The 26,622-nt window shown below is 40.8% G+C and overlaps 1 protein-coding gene across 1 annotated transcript in view; it reads left to right on the top strand.

Annotated features, from left to right (window-relative positions):
* The first annotated feature begins 1,118 nt into the window (after positions 1-1,118).
* Positions 1,119-26,622, top strand: part of KLF13 (KLF transcription factor 13) — a 34,444-nt gene continuing 8,940 nt past the window's right edge. The window contains exon 1 of the mRNA XM_054214562.1: positions 1,119-2,093. Within this exon, the coding sequence (XP_054070537.1) occupies positions 1,553-2,093 (541 nt within the window). The 5' untranslated portion in view covers positions 1,119-1,552. The remainder of the gene's footprint in view (positions 2,094-26,622) is intronic.

Consider the following 26,622-nt stretch of genomic DNA (forward strand, 5'->3'; position numbering starts at 1 on the left):
TCCTAAAACTTTCCATCCAGAAAGAAGGGCTTCCAAAGAAGCCCTCCTGCTTTCTGACCATTGCTGTCTCAGAGAAAAAGTCCTCATGTAGCAAAGAGGAATTAGTCTGGAGAAACGCATGCCAGCAGAAGGTGAGGAGCACTACAGACTGACTGCTTTCAGATCTGAATTCAAATGCATTTCATTCCTTTAGTCACACATGCAGCTCTTTTGCTCATTCAGGCGTTAATCTGTGTAAAAACTGGCTGACCTGTATCTTTTGGAAGATGAGAATAACAATGAAAAACAAGTTATTTTCATTTGTGCTTTTAAATAATTTAGAGGCAGCAGAGCACTATAGTCAGGGGCGTAGTTTTGACAGAAAGGAAGGCGATTTCAAGTTACTTAAACCTGTCACGAGCAATTAAAACCCACACGCGAGCTCCATCTGTAGCTGTAGACCAAAGGGGCAGTCACAGAATCACAGCATGGTTCAGGTTGGAAGGGACCTTAAAGATCACCCAGTTCCAACTCCCTGGGCTGGGCACGACACCTCCCACCGGACCAGGCCGCTCACAGCCCCATCCAGCCTGGCCTGGAACACCTCCAGGGATGGGGCAGCCACAGCTTCTCTGGGCAACCCGGGCCAGGGGCTCACCACCCTCACAGTCAAGAATTTCTTCCTAATATCCAATCTCCCCTATTTCAGTCTGAAGCCATTACCCTCGTCCTATTGCACCGTGCCCTTGTAAAAACTCCCCCTCCAGCTCTTTCCTCCCACTTGCACCCGTTCCGACTCCACGACGTTTTTCTCATCTCTTCCTTTTAGCAACTCAGCGCCTGTCGGGTTCTCCCTGGCGGGACGCGCTCTCTAACACGGCGCGGCCCGCATCGTTGCCCGCGGGCGGGTACGGGACCCGTGCGGAGGGCTCCGCTGCCCCTGCGCGCTGTGGCCCTGCTGTGCGCCGCGCCCCGGGGCGGCTGCGAGACGCGGAGGGTGCCGCTGACGCGCGACCCCCCCCCCCCCCCCCGTTATCCAATGGGCCGCTCCCTTTCATTCGCGGCGCACGGGCACGGCGCCGCTCGCGCGCCGCCAACCTGAGGGGAGGCAGGATGTGGGCTGGCGGTGACGTCAGGCCCAGATGTTCCCCCAGGCCCCGCCCCCGGCGGGTCCGGCGGCCCCGGGGAGCGGTAACGGGGAGAGGCGACTCCGCTGTCACCCCGCCATGGACGGGCCGCGGACACCGCCTCTCCCTTCCGCCGCCGAAAGACAGCCGTAACTCGGGCCCGGAGCAACAAGCTGCCAGTGCCAGGATCTGCCTGCGCTGCCTTCTCTTCCAGCGGACTTCCAGCGCGTTTCTGGTTTAGGGACAAGCTGGGTGTGATCGTCACGAACAGAGCGTGGTTTGGATGGCTGGTAAATCGACCTTTACTTCTACAGAGAGATCCTAAGAAATGAGAGGGAAAAGTCTGCTCGCATAATCTTTTTAAAAAGGGAAAGAGCAGTGTTGTGTTTTGTTGGGTTTTTTTTCCCACCCCTTTCTGTTTGGATTTCTTTTGAAACTTGCGAAAAATGGCAACAGCAGCATATGTGGATCATTTTGCAGCAGAGTGCCTTGTTTCTATGTCCAGTCGTGCTATTATCCATAGCCCCAAAGGGGAGCCTGATCCCCAACCCGATGCAGCTATACCTCTCGCATCAAACGGAGAAGATAAGCGGGAAGCCAGAGAAACCGGGAAAGACAATGGATCATCATTACTTGTGGTAGCTAGCATTTTAGCAGATCTGAACCAGCACGTCCCAAACTCACCTGCTCTAAGGATGGAAAAAACAGAGACCTTTGGTGTCACAGAACAGATACGCATTTCTATTGCTCCTGAGGAGTTTGGGGAAGAAAGTGTGCCTTCGGCTGGTAAGCGTGGAGGAGGAAGAGCAGCCACACCTACTAGCCTGGCTGCAGTAACTGAGCCAAGCCCCAGACAAAAGAACAAACGCACGAGAAGCTGGACTGACCCTGGATCACCCCAGAAAAAGCACAAATGCCACTATATGGGGTGCGAAAAAGTTTATGGCAAATCTTCCCATCTTAAAGCTCATCTAAGGACCCACACAGGTTAGTTACAATCCAGCCAGAGATTTGTTTGTTACAGCTTGGTAATTAAAATGAATGTTGAAAAAACAAAACCAAACTTGTATTTGGCCACCATTATGGTTTCACCTCTTATAACTCAAGCTCGGGAAAACCAAACAACAACAAAAAACCCCAACCCTCTGGGAATAAACCCTTACTGGGCATAGATTCAAAGCTAATATTGCCCTTTTTCATTACTTAATGTCACGGGGAATGGCGTGCGGGTCATCTGTGTGGATTATACCAAGTTGTAATTTTTAGCTGCTAGCCTTGTTCGGTGTGTCTTCTACTTCCCTTTCCAATGCTTCTTACCCTCCCCCATCTACGTTTTCCTACCCCATGCTGCTGTCACTACCTTTATACCGGCTTACTGCTTCCCATGCAAGCATCAGTACTCTGGATGTTTTAAAATTAAATGTTCTAGAGGCACCTAAATGACTGTGTGTCTGTTTCTTTCTTTAGCAGACACTTGTGTGAAAGCTAGAGTAGGCAGGAAGACAGTTGAGAGGCTGAACATGAGTCACAAGGAGACATTTATCATAAGCATAGAGTGGGACACTGTTCGTCTTAAAAAAGCTTTTGGTAGCTGGGTAAAACCAATTTCAAAACAAAAAAAACCATTTGAATGCAAGCACTAACTTGTTCTGATCAGCGTTCAGTATTAATTCTTGGTGAAGACTTATCTGACCACTTTGTTGCTATTGTAATTTATGAGACACCCACATAGAAAAAGTGGAAGTCTTGCAAGCACTGTGAAAGTTATGCACTGAAAGTACTAGGAGGGCCATCTTGAAACAGGCCCCATGACTTGCCAGACCTCGTGCCTCTGCCTGCTGCTGGGGAACAGGATGGCTTCGAGTCAGACAGGGAGCACAAAAAATTGAGGAGACTGATCTCTGCTGAAGGCAATGATCATAGCACATATGTCAGGGCACACATTGACTGGAGGAGGCTTGTGCAAGCTGTTCCACTGAGTAATTTCAGGCAACAAATCAGTTTACTAAGATCTCCAGTCAGTTCACTTATAAAGAGCGTTAAGAAAAAGATCCTCAGAACTAAACATGACTTAGTGACTATTGAACTTTTTTAGCTCAGAGGTGGCAGCCTCACCCACACAGGCCATACCTCTCCAGTGTGCCTTCAGCTTTTCCTGCTGCCTTCCTGAGATAAAGCAAGAGCCCTTCTAAATTGAGGGTATGGTTTGCTCTCCATAGGAGAGAAGAAAGCCCCATCAAGTTTGAGCACACGGATGGACAATTCCCTGTGCCGCCGCACAGCCGAGGGAACAGCGTGTTCCTGGCACCCCAGGCAGCCTGCCCTGCTTTGCACTGTGTAACTGCTTTTTGCCTCCTTGGGAGTTACGCAGAAAAGGTGCTTCCATTTGGCTTGCAGGGAATCGCCTCCATTAATTTTCAGTTCTTTTGCTTTCTTATTTCTGGCATTTGCCATTGTCCTAAAAGCAAAAGATAAATTTAGCAACACTTCTGGGCTCCCAAACCAACTAGAGACCAAGAAGGGGAACTCCTGTCCCTGCTGAAGAGAGGGCTGGGCCAGTGGGGAGTGTCGCTCCGTTCTGCGGGCTGAGCGGAGTCATTCAGGGACACTGGCTTGCCTCCAAGTTCTCTGCTTTTTTTCTTTTCCCTTTGCTTTTTTTTTTTTTAACTCTTCATTTCCTGTATTTTTTCCAGTTCTGTAGGGCTTAATTGGTTATTGCTGTAGCTAGTGGCGCTGAGAGAAGAGAGCGTGTGCGTGTCTGTGAGAGCTAGAGGAAAAGCGGGGAAGGGACTGGTTGTGCCCTGGGAGTGGCAGGACCCTCGGGGACTACAGCTTCTTTGTTTTCTTGCGTCTCCAGTGTCTGTGTGGGAAGCCTTAAACAAAGCTGCCAAGTTTCCCTCCTCACTGGCAACAGGTCTGTCTCTGTTTGGATTGAGTTTTAAACAAGCTTAAAATGCCTCTTACTCCTCTTGCAGAAGGTTTTCTAAGGTGCTTGGATTTTTTTTTTTTTCTTTCTTTTAAAGAAATTGTGACAGGCTTGAAAATAGTTTACATGATACTAGGAGTTAAGCTAATAGAACAAGCTGTGACTTCCAAGACTGGCAAATGTTTGTTTGTTTTTACAAAACACATAACAGGGTTTATTGATTTAGAACAAGGATTTTGGGTCTCCTCTGCTTTCCAGTGGTCCTGAACTAGCCAAGTTAACACGTACACATCAGTCTGCCCATCTGTCAAATGGATAAGGTGATAGCTATCCACCTCACCAGGCAGTGGTGAACGTACTGCCAGTACACGTACGGGGGTACCTATTTAAAGCACTTTGCAACTCCCAAACCTGTTTACTAAGAAACAGTCAAAAAAAATCTGCTATAGAGTGGAACTTCTTCCACGTGCTGTATGACTAGATGAGCAGGTATTCAGGGGTGAACTGAAGGCTAAGAACAGTACTGCAGGCTAGAAGATACTGAAGATAGTTCTAGAGATATTTGAATAATGCAGTTTGTGACCTGCTACTGCACTCAGAAACTAAAGGCTTTGTTTTTCATGCTTGGAGGTAGGATAGAATAGATTGTTGAGCTTATGGCATGGCAAAAAGATACAGAGCCTCTGAAGTACTATTGCTTCAAATCCAGCGTGCATTGGTAAGGACTGAAAGCTGGTATTATTTTCGAGCTGTTTGGTGCCCCACATGAAATCCTTCTGATAGTTACAGGTAGATTTCGGGGCTCAAATGTCTAAAGCAAAAAACATAGTGCAGAGATGCTAATTATCCTATTTAAAGCAGAAGAAACAAGATGTAACAGCCAAGGAAGCAGCATCTGCCTTTTGTCCATAGGCCCTTTCTCCGAGTACAGCGTTTTAGAATGATGTTCTCTATCAGAATATAATGTGCTAGAGCACTCCATGTTTTCTTGTGTTAGTACACTAGCAGTTAAGCTATCTCAGCCTTATGAATGCTTCATCTTTATTAGTCAAACCCTTGAACCAGGCAGAAAACATTAGTCACCACAATCTTTGCCATTCCCTCCACAAGCTTTCAAACCCTTCCCCTCCCCCTACTTTTCTTTTCATGTTTATGTTTTCCACCCTACTCTCCACTGGATGTCCTGGAGTTCAACATGATCACCAGCCACAAAGCCCTTGAAGTTTTAATGTTTACCAGAAGGTTATATTTAGTCAGTGGGTAGATGTCAAGTCCAAATTCTTTTCCACTGAGGTTCCCGTGGACCTCAGAAGCTGCGTTGTGATCCACAGATGCAGCACCCTGTTTGTCCCAAGCTATATTGATCCCATTGATACAAAAATTTCACTGACACGCCAGTTTTAAAAATCCTCTTCACTCCTGAGAAAATTCATAAACACAAAGGATTTCCAGAAAATCTGTAACTGGTGTACATGAAGATGGAGAAATACATAATGTATTTGAAAGCAATCTGAGAAATAAAACAATCAGACCTTACTGTGACAAGTGTGACAACAGCATAACAATTAGGCTGGACAAACTGGAGTAGTACTCAGCCTGTGTTAAGGTTGGCAAAGAGGCCTTTATATAGAGTACAGATAATATGTTTTAAACAGGAAGTTGGTTTTCACTTTCAGTTCTAGTATATCTGATTTGCTACAACTACATTATTCAAAATGCAGCAATAAAGCATAACTTTGGAATTCATCTGAATCAAGATGCTACCTGTGTGCATGCAAAGAAACTGATTAACCAATGTAAGGAGAAGCAAGTTCACATACCAGCTAAATAAAGTTTCTCTTCCATTTTAGCACCTGGCAATTACCAGAAGCTTAGCTGGTTAGCTAAAAAACGAGGACTAGACTTGACTCAGGTTTCCTTTAGCTTGCCTGTAGGCACGCAGTGACTCTAGGAGAAGTATACATGCATGTGTGTGGCAAGTGGGCATTGTTTGTGAAGACCCAAGCCTTTGCAGGAGAAGGTTTCAAGGGGAGAAACTTAACCTAATGCCTCCTGTGCCACTTAAGAGAGCAGAGGAAAGCAAGGCTGCAGATTGCTCTTACGTAGAGCAGCATGAAATGGGTGGGCACCACTGGTGCAGTCCATCCTCTGAGCCGCCACTTGGGCTGCTCTGGATGCCAGGACTGAATGGGAAGCGGCACTCCCTCTGAATGGGATGCCAGAGGAAATTGGAAAGGCCTTTCCCCAGTGCTGATTTCCCACAGGCGAGAGTACAAACTGAGTGAATTCAGCCCTCTGCGTGTTGCTCAGCAATTTCAGTTTTAGTGGTTGGGTCTCCTGTTTTTTACTTCTTGTGTTAAAAGTTAGAAACAGCTAGCTGGCTCTGCATGCCTAACACACTATCATTCAATAATCACCCAGATTATCAAAAAGCTCTAGGGTGCCTCTAGGCTGTTGATCCCATAGTGCTCTTCTACTGCCTTCCACCTCCTGTCTTTGCTGGGTGGATCAAAATCTTCTCTCTAAGGTTTTTTTTCTAAGACAGGCTCAAATAGTAGCTTTGGGACAACTTCAAATGCCAGCCTCATAAAACAGTTGTCTTTCCAGCCTGAGCCACAAGAATTCTTCCTCAGTGTTGAACAGTTCTGCAGCCTGCTCCAGCTTTTTTCTGAAAACCGATAGTCTTAAGTGTCTTTTAATAAGCCTGCGCTTTTAAAAGCGACACAAAACTGCAAGGCATTGTTTTTGTTTGCTCTGAAAGAGCTCTGCAGCTCATTTCTTACTTCCTCTAAGAAAGTTTCAACACATTAAAAAGAAAAAAAAAGTCCATTGTAAACATAAACCAACTTCATTTACAGCTCTGCCTAAGCCCTCACCCTAACATGCAATTCCAAAGAATAAAGTTATTAGTTAAAAGTATCAATCCTATGCCTGGATCAAACAGTTAGTGTTCATTTAAGATAACAAATAAGCTGTATATATGCTACAAGTCTCTTAATGTTAAAATCTTTGAAATTAGCACAGGACATACATTTCTTAAAAGACTAAGACAAGTTTTAAAACTTACATTTTTCAAAAGCGACTGAAGTCAGGAAGCAAGATGGAAGTGTTCCTACTCACTCCTTTTATGTGACTGGTTCAAGATTGAATAATATGATTCAGTTAGTTCAGCTGCAAAAGAGTTAGGGTTAAATTGGTTGCATGGAGAATCCAATTGGCTGAAAATGGTGTTTACCACACACTTGAGTAGTATTAGCTACTCAAGAGAACTGAATCTCCTGATTGTTATACAGGCTTTTCTGTGAAAATTCCCTTCCTTTTCCTCCCCAGACTTTACAGAGATATTAATCATGCAGAAGTCACAGAAATAAAGTCTTCTGAGAACAATTAACAAGTTTAGGTATTGTTGTTAAAGCACCTTTAAAGCAAATTTGTAATTACCATTGTCATAACTGTGATGGAGAGAGGGTCTCTACAAAAAATACTGTCTTCTTTTTTCCTCGTTACCATTACCTTTGAAACAGGTTTATTCAGCATAGCTAAATATTCTCTCCATAATTTTTCCCCGCTTTTGCTGAGCAAGGAGGGAAGAGTAAAATGACAATCTGTTTAAAAGACAAATGAGTGTTGCTTTGAATCTGACGGGACGTGTGTTGTGTTGTGTTGCACTGAAACATGCTCAATAAACCAGGGGAAAGAAGTGTGCAGAAAGGAAATGAATCAATTTGTGGCTTCCACAATTCTTTAGAAATCACATTTTGCTGAGGCCAAGACAGTTACTGACACCAGTCTAGCCCGGGCAGTGAGTTGCCAACCTGTGATCTTACCGTAGTTGCGCAGAGGGTAATTAAAAAAAATATCCCAACTGCAGTATGGCTGTTCCAGTCAACATCATTCACAGAATACAGTGCTGAGGGACTGCCTTTTCTACAGGGTGAAAATGTTGGGTATCTAGTGGAAAATCAGAAACTTCACAGAGTTCTCTTTCCACAAACTATCTTCCTTTTAGCATGGAGGTAGTACTTGGGTCCAGTGTCATGAGACCTATTAATATTGGAAGTGGTAAGGATATCTCGCCTTCCAGCTGTTTTCCTCATCCCAGGCACCAGTAGCAGCACTTTCCTTCTCAGTAGCAAGACCCAAGTCTTATGGATAGTCTGGAGTAAGCCATCAAACAGTCTTTTTAATGAATGGGTGATTGCAATCGATAGCTGTGTTTGTATTAGAAATTAATCACAGCCTTATGGAAAAAGTGTTCTGACTGATCTGTAGATTTTTCTGCAGTAGCACATAACTTCCCTGCCGGACACTGGAAAGTGTTTGTATGTGACATGAGTTGTGCATAAGCAAACCTTTTTGCTAAACTGGCGTTCTTTATGAAATAAACTTGCAATTGGTTTTCATCTGAGAAGAAGGCACCTTTAACCATTTAAAATACAACTGTTGCATTGTGTTATTGTCTGGCTGAACACGGCACATCCAAGAGCAGAAACCTGGAACTTGTTTATATTGGACATGTGGTTTCTAGTTCTGTTTTATAAGTTAAGCATGTTCCAGCTTCCCCCCTGCCCCCTTCCAATCTTGATCAGCTGTTTGGAAGTCAGTGCTGATGGAAAAAATACTCTGCTGTTCAAATGCAGGACAACCTTTGAAGGGTCCTTTCTGTAGAATTTCTATAGGTACACTTTTTTTCCTTTGTTACCCACTTGGCTTTTATGAGGTAGATTCGCATGGGCAGTGAGATCACTATCTTGCTGTGTTCAGTTTAACAATAGCTGGACAATGTGGGTTATTTAAGTGCAGGCACTGAAGTCAGACACACATATCCTGTATTTTTGAGGTCTTGCAGATTCAGCAGATCTTACAGGGCTTCCACTTAAAAGTTTTTAGAAGTTCAGAGTGCCACTGTTGTAGTTACTGGTAGAAAAATTATCTCAGAAGCTTTTTTGCAGCCCTAACATAAAAAGCATTTACTAACCAGGAACTTGGCACAAGTCAAATGGTATTAAAGCAAGCATATCCTGAAATGACCTCCACTACAAGGAAAAGGTTTTCTGTAATCAGTTACAGCACTTCTGCATGGCTCTCAGGAATTACAGGCAAAATATTTGTGACTGGGTAGCTGTTGACATTGCAGTCAATGTCAACATCGCAGATCAATAAGCTATCTTAGATTTATTGCATGCTACATTTCTATCAGACTGCTCTCTATTACTCGGTTACAAGTTATATGAGTTTTTGGAATAAAAAGGCACCTGAAGAATTCACATGAGAGGGCACTGTGTTGCTGCTACGTGCTTTGCAGCTTTCCATCTGCTTTGCTCCTGCAGCTGGCTAGAGTACCCCCAGACAGCAAATGCACAGGCAGAATGGGTATGCTGGTTATGTAGCCTTTACTGCCTTCAACAGTAGCTTTTAAAACTGGTCAAGGAGAGAGGCAGAAATGCTAACTGCTTAGTTCCAGAGTTAGACCCGCTGAGGTAGACTAGCCAAAAAGGATGTATTGAGCTTTTAACTAAACAGCTGTCAGTATTTCCACTAGAGGAACTTACAGTGGAGCCAGCTGAGAAGAGTTAGAACATGACAGCCCAGTCCGTCTTCTGATGTTTCCTGCAAAATTTTGCTGTAATGTTGAGCTTCTTGTTAATAGATCAGAGAAATATTTGTTTTGCAATTTGGGAGTAAATAAAGAAATTACAGTGGTACAAATTTATATACCAGACCGAGGTTTTACAGATTCTTGCAAAACGTCACAGTGCATATGGGTTTTTCCAGCATTCTTAATGTGGTAGTTTAGGATCCTGCTATAACAAAGTGATGCTGCTAAAATCACACTGGCAACAGACTATTTCTTGTTATATATTGTAGGGACTTACTGAATTTACATTTGCAATTTCTTTTAAATGCCAGCAGAAGGACTGCAGAGTAGCATTAATACAGGATTGCCTTGGCAATTTTTGATTGTTCTGGTGATTGATACATTTTCCAAGACCAACATGAATTGTATGCAGCTTTCTTATGCATGTGAAACTCTAATAGAGCACTGAAAACCTCCCTTAAGTCAATGGAAGTTTCCATTTGGTGTATGTATGTCCATACAAGCAGTACCAATAGAATGTTGGCAGAAGTCTAGTCTTATTGTATAATAAATCCAGGGTGTATTTGCAAAGTATTTTTTTAAAATTCTCAGAACACAGCCAAAACAAAACTGAATTTCTTAGATACCCCAAAGGAATACATCTCTGCCAGGATTCTCATTGATACATTTTTTCGTCTTTGTGCAGAGATGTACAGTATTTGCACCTTCCATTTCCCCCAACTTTCATCATTCTTGGAAACAACTGAATTCTTCTCACTGATGTTTTAGAAATAGTCTTTCTCAGATTGTCAACATGTTTAAATAGAAACATATGAGCAAAATTATGAGCAAACAGAAAAGCAAATGCTTTGGAATTTATAGATGCCCCTGCATAGTAGTATTAGAATAAATTCACCTATAAGAAATGGATTAAAAAGCTCATTTTTTTCAATAAACAGCTGAAAAGATGTAGAATTTGGTCATGGGACAAAGTACTTCTATACCATGGGTTTAATAGATGCTATAGTGTGGATTTAATAGAATCAGGTTTACTTCAAGCTATATGATACAAGAGGTAAGGTTACCTCTAGCTAATCATGTACCCCTTGTCTTAAAAAAAAATTTGCCATTGTCCCCAATAGGGAAACATTTTTTTTTTTTTTAAGCACAGAATTTTGTGTTTCATTTGGAAAGAAACCACTTCCTCTCCCCACCACCTGCACGCATAGTAAGCATTGCATTGATAATATACATAAAAATGTTTTTGCACACAGTTAAAGATCACTTATAGTGAACCCTAACTCTGTTTCTGTCCCTCCTTTTGTGCGCTGGTGAGGCTTTGAAGGGGGCATAGAGCTGCTGTGGCTAGGCAGGTTAAGTCGGCATTGCTCAAATAGTGGGACGTGCTGCCTGGAGGGAGGGTTCTCTCTCTCCCCACTATCTCTGGCTCTTACCTGCTCTGTAGAAGAGCTGATACTGTTGAAAAGATAAGTTTTCAAATGACAGCCAGGTATGATAGCTGCCAGAGTTTGTAGAGGGCCCGAAACTGTAACTTTAAGAGGAGAAATGTCTCAACTCATAACAGTGAGTTTTAACAGATGCTACTGAAGGTATTTTAGAGGTTTGGCATCTATCTGTGGTATTCAGACCCATTACTTCCCAGTCAGCTTCATCTGTGGTATAGATCCCACATAATCTGCAAACTCCAGAGAACAACTGAAGGAAATCAAGGTATTTACACCATAAAAATCTGTTTAAAACCCTTAAAGGAAACTGTAAACATGTATCGCAGCTCCTCTGTAATCCTGATACAACTTATGAAAGACCTGTAGAAGCACAGATACACAAGTGAGAGCATAGCTGAATGTTGTGGGAACACAATGCTAGTCACAATTCATTCTACTATGGTTATATTCCACAGCGTTCTTAACATTTTATCTGTAAGTGAGTTCAGATATCACACAAGATCAGGGTAATTATCCAGGCTGAAAGACTCTCTCACCATTTTTCTATGTTTTCCTTCCATCTTGAGTGAGTTTTGTTGTGTCGAAATCTCTTTCCGCTCTGTGGGACAATATCATTAATGGCACCATCTCATTGACCGAATCAGCCAGCATTTGCTGGAGCTTGGAGTTTAAATGTAGAAGCCTAACTTCTGGGGAACTATTTCAATTAACAAGCCTCATTGGTAGCTTTCAGAGGACGAGATGGTTGGGCAGGTTACAACATCATCTTTGCTGTGCTCACTGAAGTAAGCAAATACCGTACAACAACTGGTAGAAATGCTTTATCATGGACCCTATCCCGGACTTCTACAAGTGGGAAACGTAGAGATGAAATGTGTTTAGGAGTATGATTGTCACATACCTTATACTGTGTAAAGCGATAAATTATGAAGCTCTCATTATATAATGTAGAGACAAAGCTGTAATGAGGAACAGCTTTTAAACACTGCTTGTCAAAGTACAGATGTTCAGCCCCAGAATCTTCTAAGCAAAGTTTCAGGCAGTCCCCAAAGGGGTCTTTTTTTTTTTTTAAATAAAAAAGAACAGAACATTTTGTCATTCTAGATTCAGTATACAGAATTGACCAATGTTTCTAGTAAGCATTGTGGACTAAGCAAACATATCTTTTCTCTCCAAGTACAAACTCTCACCCGACTTATACCACAAGATCGTAGATGGTGAAGGGCTATTCATTTTTAGAGACTTTTTTTGCTAATGTTGCTTACTGGTGAAAAGCCATGTAGAACTTACCCGTTTTCTCTGCATTTCTGCATGTGATTTTTTTTTTTTTGAGCAGTTTTGCCTCTGGGGAAAACAATATCACTGACCTTATCAAATCAAATCTCTGTAATAGTACACTATATTAAGCCTACATCTTTGACTTGATACTTTGCTTTCTCTTCTCCATCGTTGAAAATGAGAGTGTTTAATAGGTTGCTGTTAATTCCTTGAAGTTTAAGGGCTCTATAACATTAAAAAGTCATAGTTCAGCTCTTACATTACGCTTGATAGGATAATAATAATGATTTGAATACTTCCCCCCTCTCAGTCTAACGCCAAACTTCTCAGTGAAAGGATCCTTCTCTTCTTTGGCCTTATCTTGACTAATGTTCTTATAGACTGTTTACAGGAACGTAATTCAATTTTTATATGCAACAGACGATTCCCTTTTGAATGTACACATTTTTTGTCACTAAGGCAAAAATTACTAAAATTTATTTTTTGTCATTAAGAATCTAATAGGTTACAAAAAACATCTGAGAGAATGCTATCAGGCTGGTGCTTTGCTTTTATAACGAATGCTTGGAAAAGTAGCTATACTTTCTGAGGATATATCATCAATACCTTGCATTGTGCTGCTAAGGTTAGCACTTGTGGGTGAGTTACAGACTAATTATTTCGGAAAAGCATACGACACATGTGCTGAACTTCTGTGCATATGTTTGCTTAAAGCTTCTTTCCATGAGCCAGCTCTTGCCTTGTGTATAGTGTACCCTTGGAAACATCCAAGTTACACTTTACATTTCTGTATTATACATACACACTGTAAACTGGATGTGACCACTGTTGTTTGCAAGAGACTCAAACTCGTTTGGTATAAGCTACATTTTTCTGGTGTTAGTGTGCAAATTGCTTTCTTAGATGTTTAGATGAATTTCTTGCAGAAGGGCAAGGAACTGATGTGATTGATACACATGATGATAGTTTTTCTTCTTTGAATGCTTTGGAGGATGTGAGCTCTACTCTCATTTGCAAAGAAATCCAAGTTACCACATAATTGTTTTCTCAACTAAGTAGTTGTAAAGAGGCTGTAACATTCTTATGGGTGCCCTGCAAGTTCTGTCGTATCCCCTTTATGAAGAAGAGATTGTGCTAGCACGCTTTTCATTTGAGTACATTCGTTTCAGTTTCAAGGACAAACACAGTAAGAACAACAGTAATTTCCACTGCACAACTGTTTTTCACTTGGAAATCAGACCACCTTTGGATTTTTTAATATCTATTTTTTTTAAAAAATATATAAACGGTCCTAAGTTCCTGTCAAGCTTGTGTTTTACTCTTCTGATTATACAACACAGCTGCCGCTCCTTACCACCTGTACAGAACTCGACTGACAAAGGAGCAGGTAGCGAATAATCAACTCTAATCCTTCCAGCTTCTGTGTTACTTTCTGTGTGGACATTCCTTGTGTCCGGTTCCTCCTCCCATATATTAAGGCATGGGAAAAGGCCCTAGCTGCCTCACCCAGAGTGGTGAATTTATTCTCTTAACAGCATTTACAGCCTTGAGTAATAGAACAAAGAGTTACACTGAAAAGGTGATTTACAAATATGCATCTAGGAGCATGCAGACAGCATTGTGTATACGACTTTACAGTGCTGAGGTTATGTATCTTCTGCAGAAAAAATGGTAAACACCTGTAATGATGTATCATTTTTCCTAAGACTAAGATTTTCTCTTATTTGGCCATTATTCATAGAGAGTAACAATCCTAAACTTGAGCTGTAAAAACTCTATTTTCAAAAGAAAGTAGAAACAAGTTTCAAAGAATTGGCTGAAATTCAAGGTCAAAGTACTTTGTGCATCATGTCTTTTGTAGGAATAATAATAATAATAATAAACTGTCCTGTTTGGCACTGTCAAGCTGCAATTGCAATAGTCGGATCATCTCAGTCCCATGAAGCCAAGTCAGGATACGACACGACTCATGAAGTTGCAATTCCTGTTTTCTTTGGTTTTGTTTACAGCTAGTCTGTTGTAACAGAACCTCCTGATTACTCGAGTTTATGAACCTTGCTGCTCTGCATACTGCAATTCCTGAATCCCAGCCCGAGACCCCTCAAGGCTGCCAGAGTTGTGCTCAGCAGGAGCTAGGAATATGGGCAGGAAGTCAGGTTCAAATAATTTTGTAGTTCCCAGATTTAGCACTAGATTGACCAAGAGTCCAAATGGAAATGAGGACAGCTGGGAACTTCTATTATCTTTTTCAAATTAAAAATTATGTCCTCTGCATAGGGTTCGGGAGCTAGCCTGCAGATTTACATGGCAGGGATATCTTCTAGAATTTCACGGTAATTTATAATAGTGTGCATTTCCTATTATGTTTCACAGAATGTTCCCATCACAGGAAGCTTCTCCTGAAAAATCTTTAGCCACAGTAAAATGCTGTATTTTGCAGAGTACTTCATTAGCCCCTCTGCTTTGGGCATGCAAAGTGTCGTCAAATAATTTCCTGCATAGCAAGGAACAGGTGCACAATCTCAAAAAGCCAAAAGGCTAGTTGGTTTCCTTTCCTCACCCAAAAGAACATGCTCTTAAACGAAGAAGTGTAGCAGAGCATGAATAAATGTGCCTGAGGCACTAGTAATTTATGTTTTGGCAAGTAATAGGGATCTTTCTACCACAACTTGTCTACCTTTACAGCAACTGCATTTTTACATGATATGTATGACCCGTAGAATTCTGAGTCTCAGCTAAGGAATCACTCACACAGTAAAATGGTTTGCATGTCAAGAGGTTATTAAAGTACTTACAGAGAAAATGGTGGCTGCTGGGCAGCCCTTCTAGCATGATTCATATGTATAAACCACGTTCTGTAGTGAGGCATAACTGGTTTTAATGCTAGAATGTTCTGTAAAGGCAGGCAATGAAGACATGGGCCCAGCACGCAAGGGAAAACAGTTACGGTTGATAAGGAAACCACGCTTTTATATATGTATAATTTGGTAAATTTCAAAATAGTGAAGGTGTTCCTTGCAATACTGCTTCAAAAAAGGAAAGTATTGAAAGAGGTACTTCCTTTTGAAAAAAGGAATCCAGTTGATTCCTGTATGTGAGTACATGATGAGATAGTGACTTCAAAAGTAGAGAGAGGTTTTTCAAAGTTATATATGCCAAGATGCCCTTGACAAAGCTCTCCCTGAAATATGTCCATGTTCTACTTAAGGTCTTAGCTTTCCAGTTATGTTTCACATCCAGAGTCATACTCAAATAACTGGCTCCTGACTTGTACTCCTCCGCAACCACATACTTCATTCATTCATTTCCAGCACTCACCACGGCCTCTCTCCTACGCCGTGACCCCACAGGTCAGACACAACTGGGGAGGCTGCTCTCCCTAGTAACCCTGCAACCAGCTGTCCTGCAAAATGATCGTAAAACATGGAGAGATGGCAGGAGCTGAGCTGCATCTAGGGTGTGTGATACTGGGGGTGTTAATGCTCTAGCAGCGATGCTCTTCTGTCGCAGTCTAAGAAAACAGCCTCTCTTCTGTCGCATGATGGACCTCCCTCTGTGCGACTTGTTGATCCCTGAAGTCTTGCAAGCTTAGGGTGAAGTTGCTTGGCAAGTCTATCTAAGGGAATCTCATTGCAACAACTCATTGATAACCATTTATTTCTATTTCGTATAGAATATGGCCAAGGTGGTAACGCGTGCTTTCAGAAACAACTTGAGACTTTGGATAGGAGCCAGATTTTTCAGAGAACTACTTGTACATCCCTTGTTTATGAACCTTATGAACGCATGCCCTACAATCACAGGCTCACTCCAGTGATTAAAACATTAAGACAGCCAAAATTTAAAGACAACCTAATCAGTGATTAGGTTTAAATCTAATTTTAAAATGTTCTCTTATTTATTTTCTGCGCATATGTGAGAATGAGGCCTAGATTTGTGTGTCCTTACACACATTTGTACTTTTAAAGAATTAATGCATAGAAAAGACTGAAAAACAAGCTGAAACTAGAATGGAGCAGGTAACTGATGCTCTTTTTTTTGTTTTCATACAGCTGTAGTTGAAGGAGACTGCTAGATGGGGAGATGCAAAATAAACAGGGAAGGTATTGTCAGAATAGAACATATAAATGAGACTTACAAAAGTTGAATATTGAACTGCAAATATTGTCTTTTCTAAAAAACTGACCTGCTTTAAAAGTGAGCACATTAGAATATGAGTACAACTGTTTTCATAGAATCTGAGTCCTGTATTAAAAACAAAAACCTGAATCCTGGTTTAAACAGGAAGCGTGGCTTTACAATCTGGGCAGAAGGTTTTTTGACGTACATGCAATGGGTTTATGCATACCTTGAATGGTAGCTGCCCGGTGTCAAGCAACAGACTTACCGTTTGATTATAAGCCCATAAAATTACTTTCCAGAGCTGCCTGTTCCCTGAGCTGGATGCTCCATATGGTCATCCGCTGATGCTGCTCATGAGCTACTTCAGCACCACCTTGCTCTCTGGCACAGCAATCCATCCAGAATGAGAATAAAAATAAAAGGAAATTCCCACTCTCTGTCTCCTTCATACAGTTTCAATAAACTCTCAGTATCAGATTTTTCACTCAGCTTTACAGCTTTAGCTGTACTTGTAAATGCTGAAGTCCCATGTTTCATGCATGCTGTGTTGCTGTGAGGTTGTTGATTAAACAGTTCAAAAGTTCACAAAGAGACATTTCACAGTTACAGCCAAAGGCAACTTTACTAACTTCTGTTTGCTTGGCTTCTAGCAAAATGAAATCTCATCCCGTCCCCAAATCCTGGGAGATGCTGTGTGCATAAAATGTCATAACTTACCTGCCAAAGTATGTGGACTCCAGTTGGAGGCTGATGACATTCAACATCTTCCAGAATTCAGATAAATAAAGTACAGGTTTCCGTTTAGATGAATAATCCTTCAGTCTGTTATTTTGCATAGCAGGACAACCTTTCATTAATTTGATAAGCTTTGCTTTTACAAGCACTTTTCTGTTTTTAGTAGAATAGAATAATAAAAAAATCATTGATATGTCAACAGAGAAAAGACTGATTTATGGGGTCCTGTGATTCCTTCTTTGCAGTTGTTCACGCAAGTGCTGGTAAAGCTCATGGAGCCAAAGCTTCAAAATTTCAGCATGAATTCACCCACAGTTCACACCAGATGACTGTAGTTTGTCATTACCTATTTAATTGCTCTCCCACTTAAAACATTTCAATTCTCATACCAGAGATCAGGAACATTACCATGCAAATTTCTTATGAAAGCCACCAGAAAAATTATTTGTGAGGTAGATTTAAATGGAAAGCAGTCTAAACCACTACAGAGGTCGTTTCTGTGTTCATTGTACAGACAGGGATGGTTTGTGATATTACAGTTTGATTTCAGACATTCTTGCAATATAAAATGTTTAGGTTTGATCTAACTTTTAAGTTCCTACCTCCCACAGTGATCAGAACTCAGAGAAATTAAAATTAAGACCACATAAGTAAGCTAACTAGAATTTTCCAACAAGGACTAATAACAGCAGTTTCAGGTAGAGGGAGAAGACTCTTGGGTTGTTAGAAGAGCAAGGAATAACCCGTGTCCCACACTGAAGGCTGAGGAAAGATGGGTCATCACGTTGATCAAAAAGGCGCCTAGTTATCTGTGGCAGTATGTTCACAAGAGAATCTCCAGAGAAGCAGTTACGACATTTAGAAGTCACTACGTTGCATTTTTGGTTCCTGCCGTTTGACCGATGAGTATCTAGTTGTTAATTTGTCTGTGAGTATAATTTCTCTGTAAGACAACACCGTTGAGAATGAGTGGCTTTACAGTGAGCCTGTTGGCTACGTCCCCACTCTATTGGGACGTAATCCTAGGTTTCAAGAAGAGGTAGCACAGATGGGAAGAAGAGGGGGAAGTATCCTATAGTGAGCATGTAATCTTTTTTTCCACTGTAAGAGTGGGCTGGAGAAAGACAGGACGCCAAGGAGTGTAATGGTCTTTAGAGCTCCCATGGAGCTGCTAATAGTCAGATGTCTGATCTGGAGCTGGTTTGAGTTTGCAGAGTGGGCTGGGTAACAAGAGTGAGCAATTTTGAGGTAGCACAGGAAAGATCCAGACGGCACTTTGTAATGGAAACCTTGTGTTTCTTTTGGTACCTTAACTACACGTTCCCTGTATATGCATTTGATTCAGTTGTGTCAGCTGTGGGTAAGACTTCTTTTCCCTCATGGAGGAGGGAGAATCACGTCTAGGGAGTTTTCTTTTTTGGCTTCAGTTGCTGTCTGCATAACATTTTCATTAATCACCTTATTTGCTCTAACAGAGGGTGAGTGGTGCAACCGAAATCGTTAGCTTGTAACAGACGACAAATCAACATGCTAGCATGCTGGAACAGAAGTAACAGGGGACTGAAAATGACTAAACAAGATCTCAGTCCACCATACATACTCATCACGGTCTGTGTTATTACTTTCCTTTTCAAGTTTTAACTGGACTCATTTGATAAAAACTGTGTGTTTATTATTACATACATTTGGAGAGCCCTCCTCTAGTCCCTTGTCACTTTTAAAAGGTTTGAATTGGCTCATCAACATGACAGAAAAGGAACAAAATCTCACATACCTTCATGGATGTTAGTCTCTGTTATGTTTTAAGAGGCCATGCTTCTCTGACCTATGCTTGTCACAAGCTTTGTACATAAGGAATGAAGAAAGCCCCTTAAACAACAAGTTTTAGGCTCAGGGCAAGAATTCTAGGCTGAAATTCCTTTGCTGGGGTAATGAAATAGGTCAGGTTTGCTGATTAGCACTTAAATTTTTTGGTTTTGCAACCCCAGTATTCTTTTGAAGAATATTTATTAAAAAGTATAATTGACCAATGGAAAAGGAAAAAAAAATCCCCCATCTTGTAGTTGTGTCATTCAGTAATACCCAGATGTGTTTAGAGGATCTATTTGCAGTGTTTTTTTTCATTTATTTTCTATTCACTGTAGAGGTTTTAATAATCATCCTACATTCTTATGTTCATAGATCTGAGTAGAACAAATTAGAGAAATATAGTAATTAATGGGCTACTATACTAAGCCCCAGAGTCTCCCCTCTTTGCAAGAGTCTGATACTTCCACATGGTTTGGAATTGACACATAGCTAAGACACATCTTCCTCTCCCCAGAACTCATCACTTCATCATTTCAGCATAACACAATTTAATTATCTTGCATTTAAGTGCAAAGTCAAAGGGTCAGCTATTGATCTCCATTCTTGGAACAAGGCACAGGAGAGACAAAATCAAGTGGAAGTTGCTGCTCTTTTAAATTAGTGGCATTTTGTCTGTTTTACTGAGCACTAGTCTAGGATTTAATGCCTCAGAGGTAAGGAGACCCAGTTAGGGTCTAGGCTTACTGAACAGAAATTACATACAGCAGGTGCTTAACTTTGACAGAAAGCCCGACATTTAGTTTGCATTATTTTAAAACATAAGCTCTTTGACGCTGAGGCTGTTGCCTTTCATTTTTCAAGAGTTAGGCCTGTCATTGGTACTCAGTAAAAGAGCATTGCTTACTCATAGATTCCAGCAGCAGAGGGGAAAAATGCTGCTTTTATAATAGGATGTGGCCAAAGTCCATGTAAACAAAGGCACTGCACTTAATGGACGCACAATCGATAGAAGTTATTCCTGTGGGGTCCGTTCTAGTCTGCACGCTCACCTGGACGTGGACGTTGTCCCGGCTGGGTAGCTAAGTTTCTGACCTCTCCTAATGGCTCAGAGATGGGATGGTCTCCATTTTAGCTGTGTGTTAGAACTTTTGGGAGAGTGCAATGGTGAACATTAAGCTTTAGAGTTAAGACAGAGTCAACAAACGAGCAGCATTAGATAACAATGATAAATCCACATAGAACTGTAAGGAGATTTCTACCTTACCTTTGAAATTGCATGCATTGTAAATGCCATCTCATATAATCGTGTAATATTACCGTTTTTCTGGCTGATGGATTCCTGCCTTTGTACAAGGAAGCTTTTGATTGCTCACAGTTTTACAGACTAGGAGGTACTGCTCTACTGATAGTGTGTTTAAAGTGTACATGCTATCAGTGCAGTCACATAGCAAGACTACAGCAAATGCAACTGAAACGAGTCAAGATTTTGACAAGATTGTCACAGAAGGTATATAGCAGTAATGCATTTGCTACCACAAAGTCATGCGTTATTTTTTCTAGTCATCAAAAGAAAACTTTACCTGCCCTCTGAGATGTGGGGAACAGCTTTCATGCTCATTATACTTCTGTAAGGAGAAAACATACATATGCATCTCTTTCTTACCTGACATGGCTAACCTAAATCCCCAAGGTATTAATGAGCAAATTTACATCCAAAAAGAATTGCACTTACTGCATTTGTATATGATCAGCAATTCCCCCAGAAACACTTTGCTAGGAACATCCCAAAAAGTGAAAAGGAAAATACCACACCCAGTGTCCAGTACCAATACCACCAGTGCCTTCAATAGCACCTCCAATACCACCCAGTGCCTTCAAGCATACACTGCACAGCATGGTGTAGGGTCAGGAAAAGGAAGAGATGGAAGCAGGCTTTGCTCGCTGACCTAGGCTAGAGAGGATTCCTCCTTCCTTTCGTCTCTCCAGTAAGAGCTGTGAAGCCAAGTGACATTTACAGCAGCTAATCAATGCATGCTAAAGATGCGGTATAAATGGTACAAGTGATAACTGAGTTCCTAGTTAAAACTTACAGTATTTGCTCCAGGAGGGTTTTCATTGAAACTGCTAACATCTGTAGTTCTAGAAGCGGCCAGGGGCACACTTTGCAACCACATGGGTTGACTTCACGGGAAGGCCACAGAATTTCACCCTCAAGCCCTTTCCTATTGTCTCTGTCACTCTTCTCTGTTACTCTCCCGTTCCTTTTAGCTATGCCATATTTCAGACTAGTTAGCAAAAAGACAACTGAAATAGGGACATTTGTCTGACACCATACTTTACTGCCATCTACTTCCTCTCTAATTTGCAACGAACCTTATCTATAAGCTCAAGCACAACACAGCTCTGACTAGAGAAAGCAATACATTAATAACAATTTTTTAAATGACAGCATTCCCTACAAGCTTAGGCTTGAAGATGAACGTGGATTATACAGTCACCTCACCATATGTGTAAGAAACAGTTTGGGGTTTTAGGGACGACGACTGGCATGGAGCAGGGATAGCCTTGCTGTGAAACCCCATCGTGCTGTGGTGGATGTGCTGAATAGTGCATGTAGTATGTATTTTTCAAATAGGTAAACAATGCTGACATACAACCTTGCTGTTTGACAGATGATCAGCATATTCAAAGGCATCACCTGTGTCTTACTGTTAGAAATAACTTACAAAGAAGAGAAAGGAGAGAATAGGGTATGATGCATTAAATATTTTGATGGAATCTCAGCAGTATACTTCTTTATATTATTGGGAGCTATTTTGCTAAATTGCTAGATACCAACAAGAATATTGTTTCTTTACCTTCTTGTCACAGCTACTGGCAGTTTTATGATGGGAAGCTGGGGAGGACAGCAAAGATAAGGATGCCCTCACCTCCCTTCACTAAATGGACTCCCTTCATTTTGCTAGTAGTTACATATAGTCTGTGAGCCTTGGTTAGAAGAATGATGAGGAATCTCTAAGACCTAGGATTGCACATATCTCTGTTCCCTCACGTTCTCAGCCTTTAGTTTCAGAGTTGTCTTTCTGCTGGCTTTTCTATTCCACTGGATTCTACTGCTGCATCAAATTGAGTCATCAGATGCACACATTCTTACCTAACTGGTGAGCATATGACTAGGGCAATTATTCAGAAAGTTATAAAAGTGCCTTTGGTTCGATGATTTATTCATCCTCTTTGCTAAAGTAGCTTTAAGTACTTCTGTTACTTCTAATAGAGAGGATGTATTTCAAAGATTTGTACCTATATATCTAGACCCCATGATAAAAGGAAGGAGTCTTGAAGGTTAAATTCACCTTAGCGATTTTGTATCTGATTGTGTTTCAAGAGAAAAACTCCTTAATGTATTTAAGACACACAAATGTAACTATGTTTACACAGTCCCAGTTTTGATGTAGTCTGTATAATTATCTTCAGAGCTTCACAAGACCCTGGCCTAGGGCATTTCATTTTAAAGCCAATTTGCTGTAAGTTTTGTTTTCCAGATGCTGGAACATAACTTTCAACTACTTACTGGTTGGTTGTGTGAAGTGGTCTAGAACTAGGCTTCACCTGGGACTGGAACACAGAGCTTAATGTACTGAACACACAGTGATGCACTTCAGCAGAGATAAAGTGAGAACTAAACAGGAGTTAACATGGTAGGCAGAAAACGACTTGGTAAAGATAACAGGTTCAAATTTCAGATTCTTAATTCACTGTGCAAAAATGCAGGATAAAAAACAAGGGTATTGTAAAAGTGCTCAGCTATAGAAACTCACACAGACAGATCAGTTCAGCTTGGGCATCTCATCCTAAAAAGGGATTCAGTAAAGCCATGAAATGCATATTTAAGACAACAGAAAGACTATGTGATGGAGTGTCCTGGAAAACTGGACAACAAAAAAGCCTAAAAAGGCCAGAATGATTCTGCCTTGACAAAAGAGAAGCAAATGTGGCTCATAAAAATCCAGTAAAGCCGCTAAAATTATTATAAAAGGAGATTTAAGATCTGGCTGACATTATTGAACAAGTTTGAAATGAAGGCCTAGAATATAACTGAGTGTAATCTGTTTAAAACCAAAAATAAAGGAAAAAAGATTGTTTCCATTATGGTGAAAGCAGTAATATTTTTAAGAAGAACCAGATAGCTGCATGGAACATACCCAATCGGTTATTTTGGTTCTTGGGCCAACCTGACTTTGGTTAAGTCTAGGGGAGGAATTTTGCACTACTTACATTTCTCTGACATGGTAGCCATTATCCTTATAGTATCTGAACCTGTGTTCGTCATTTGCTGTTTGAGTAGTTCGAGTTAGCTGTGGTTATACAGATAAGTCCCACAGTGTAATCTGTGCTCCCAGATGGAGCAATACAAGCACTTCCAGAGCAAACAGTAACACGCATTTACTTAAAATGTAAACTCGCCACTTGGAAATTCCCCTTTCAAGAAATATTCATATATGTCTAAATAACTCAATGAAAATGTTAAGGTACAGAAAATAAGCCATGGATTTAAATAATGGATATTATGGTAGCTGTTGCAGCTCCTGCTCAGTAGTAGTTTCCCATGCATGCAGAAAACATAAGATTCAATAATTTATCAATTTAATGACTGGATTTATTAAGATTAAAATAAAGATGGCCAGACTTTAAAGTGGGGTTGTCCTTGATGCCTGGGCCTGTGCCTACTGGAAATCTGAGCACTCCAGTTCCTAAAAAAAGGCCACATTACAGATAAAGGAAACAGAAGGGACACGCATGCTTCTGTCAGCAGGTACTAATGCAGCCTAGCTCCTTGTTGCTGTGCGTCCTGGGGCCTTGGGGGAGTGTTATGTCCCAGTGTCTAATACCGTGTGAACTCTGACTGAAGCTTTTCTTGGATTTGGGCATTCATACCACACTCCTGTATTGGGTTTCTGGTGTCTAGTGACAGTCAAATTCACCCTATAACTTTTCACCGAGAACATTAGTAAAACTTACTCATTTTCCTGGAACTAGTCAAGCTTAATATTGCTGAATTTGCTACTTCTGTTAGATGTGGTTGAAGGTAGCCGAGACATTCAAAAGCTGTTGGACAGACACACAAAAGCAGATGCAAAAAACATGATTGCATTTGGCTTGTTTGGTTATGAAATATCACCCCCAAAGTCATTAATTTAAAACTAACTGGTTTCAACTTATAGACATTCGGAATTTTGAGGGTTTGGAATTTTTTTGATCCCTTTTAAAATAATTGATAAAGAAACTACCATTTGTCTAGCATCAAAGCTATGCATTATTCACTCTCTTGCACTCAGAAGGTTAAGGGCTTGTTTTTTGGCTATAGAAAAGGCCTTGTTTATAAACAAGAGAATAACAGAAATGAAAATATTCGTAAATACATTTCAGTGCTATTGCAGGATGACCTTTTCTCTCTCTCTCTTTTTTTTTTTTTTTTTTTTTTTTAAATAACAGCCAGTCTCAAGAAACATCGTCTGCTTGGCTGAATATTTTTTTTCCCAGGATTGCATTTCCTCTCTTGGAGGAAGGCTGCTTCAGTCACATCTCTATTTAACTGTCTGCCCCTCATCCTCCCCACCCAGCCTGCTGATCTGTGTTTCCAAATATACCCTTAATTATGGATATGAAAATGTAGGAATGTAAGAATAGCACACAGTGGCATGTTCGGGTTTCTAGTCTGTTTTCATAACAACATATAATACTGTTCTGCAAAGCAGCAGAACAGATTAAAGATCACAGAAAATTGTTTCTGGCTTACTGTTTCTGGTTTTGCAGGCACTCGTGGAATTCCCAGGATACAAATTTCTTTGTTACTGCAAGGCCTTGGCGTATGCTTGAAAATGCTAACATAATGTGCACAGCTACTACGTGAGTTAAATTGAAGAAATAGCCCCCAATATTGGTTTGATTTAATAATACTCTAATCTGTATGGCTGTGGCTATCACATTTCAAATTGTTCAGAGACGATTGCCTAATCTTTACATTGTAATTCTGAAAATGGTTGGTATCACAGGTGTCTCGACCTGTTTTGGTATTTCAGGCATTAGTAGGTTATTTTTTAAGCATGCTCAGGCCTACACAGTAGTATCATTTTTAATTGCTATTCAAATCCTTGACACCATACAGACGAATTGGTGAAACAGGAAGCACATTACTCCAGGGTCTGTAAAGGAGTGTCACCATGTAGGAAAGGAGTCCTTAAAACTGTATGAGGATTGCAGTAAAGTCAAGAGTGCATTAAATATGGTACAAATCAAGCTCAGTAGACATCAGATCGGGTTCCACCATCTCTCTAGTTTTTGTTTCCCATAACTATATAAAGTTGCTTCAATATATATAATGGTTGACAAATACAGAATAATACAAAGGACTATTATATAGTATCATAAGAACAGGCTGGCTCTACTTGCTCCTGAATCCCTTCCAGCAGGAGAGGGGAGAGATGCATATTTTTGATGCTGTTTCTGTAGCCCAGGCAATTCTCTGGTTCCTTTGGCGGACAGTATAAGCAGCATGAGTAGTTAGGTCTGTGCCAGTGGAATTAATTCAAAGTCAGCGCACCTGCAGATCTCACGTACTTTTACTCGGTGAGCACTACAAACATCTTAACGCAGCTTTCACACATTTTTTTCTTTGGACTGGGTGGAGTTCAGGAAGAAGCCAAAAATGTTCTTGCTTGTGTAATTTTCAGTTAAGATCAGTTGAGTTTAATTCTCGAACGTGATGTTTTTCCATCAGCTTGTGTAACTCTAAACACAAGTTATGTGCTGTCACGTGCTCTGGCAGAGGAGCTAGAAAGGTTACAGTTCAGTGGGATTTGGAACATGGAATTCCAAACCTATTTAAAATTGTAAAAAAAAAAAAAGTTTACAATATTCCTTATCTTTTAAAGGCATCTCTTGCCTGCCTCTCTGAAGAGTAAAGAAGCCTGAGCTTTTTGATTCTTATATTTTCAAGCATCTTTATCTTTTGGAGACTTACCAGTAATGCTCATAATGCACAAAAATACTGCCACTGCCAAGGCACAGCTTTAAGACTCAATATACAGATTCACACACTTGACGTGTTTCCTGCCATATTTAAGATATTTGATAACATGTCCACAATAATTTATAGGATCAAATTCTGCAGTCATTGTATAAAGGTAAAATTCTGACTTTGGCATTGCCTAAGATGGAGCTCAAAATCTTTATTGTGTTGTGTACGGCCACTTTAATGGTGAAAGCTCTTTGTTGAGTACAACATGTCCATGGGTTACTGCTTATGCAAGAAAGTTGTACTGCGGCTGCATGTTCCCTAATGAGATTAAGCAATCAATTCATATCATCTTTCATTCTGTCAATTGCTTTACTGCCGGTAAAACGACATTTATATAACTTACCTGCACAGAAAACCACATCCCTTCTGTTTGAGAGATGAGACTGATGACAGACTGTGAATTTCCATGTGTGGTTTTGGAGCAGCAGCTAAGTCTTGTCTTAATTAATGCCCTGCAGCAACTTTGTTCCAGACTGTGTACTAATTTTTTATGAACAATAATGACTCTGGTATCTTCACACAAG

The sequence above is a fragment of the Rissa tridactyla genome, chromosome 9 (genome assembly GCF_028500815.1).
Source record: "Rissa tridactyla isolate bRisTri1 chromosome 9, bRisTri1.patW.cur.20221130, whole genome shotgun sequence".
NCBI classification, from domain to species: Eukaryota; Metazoa; Chordata; class Aves; order Charadriiformes; family Laridae; genus Rissa; species Rissa tridactyla.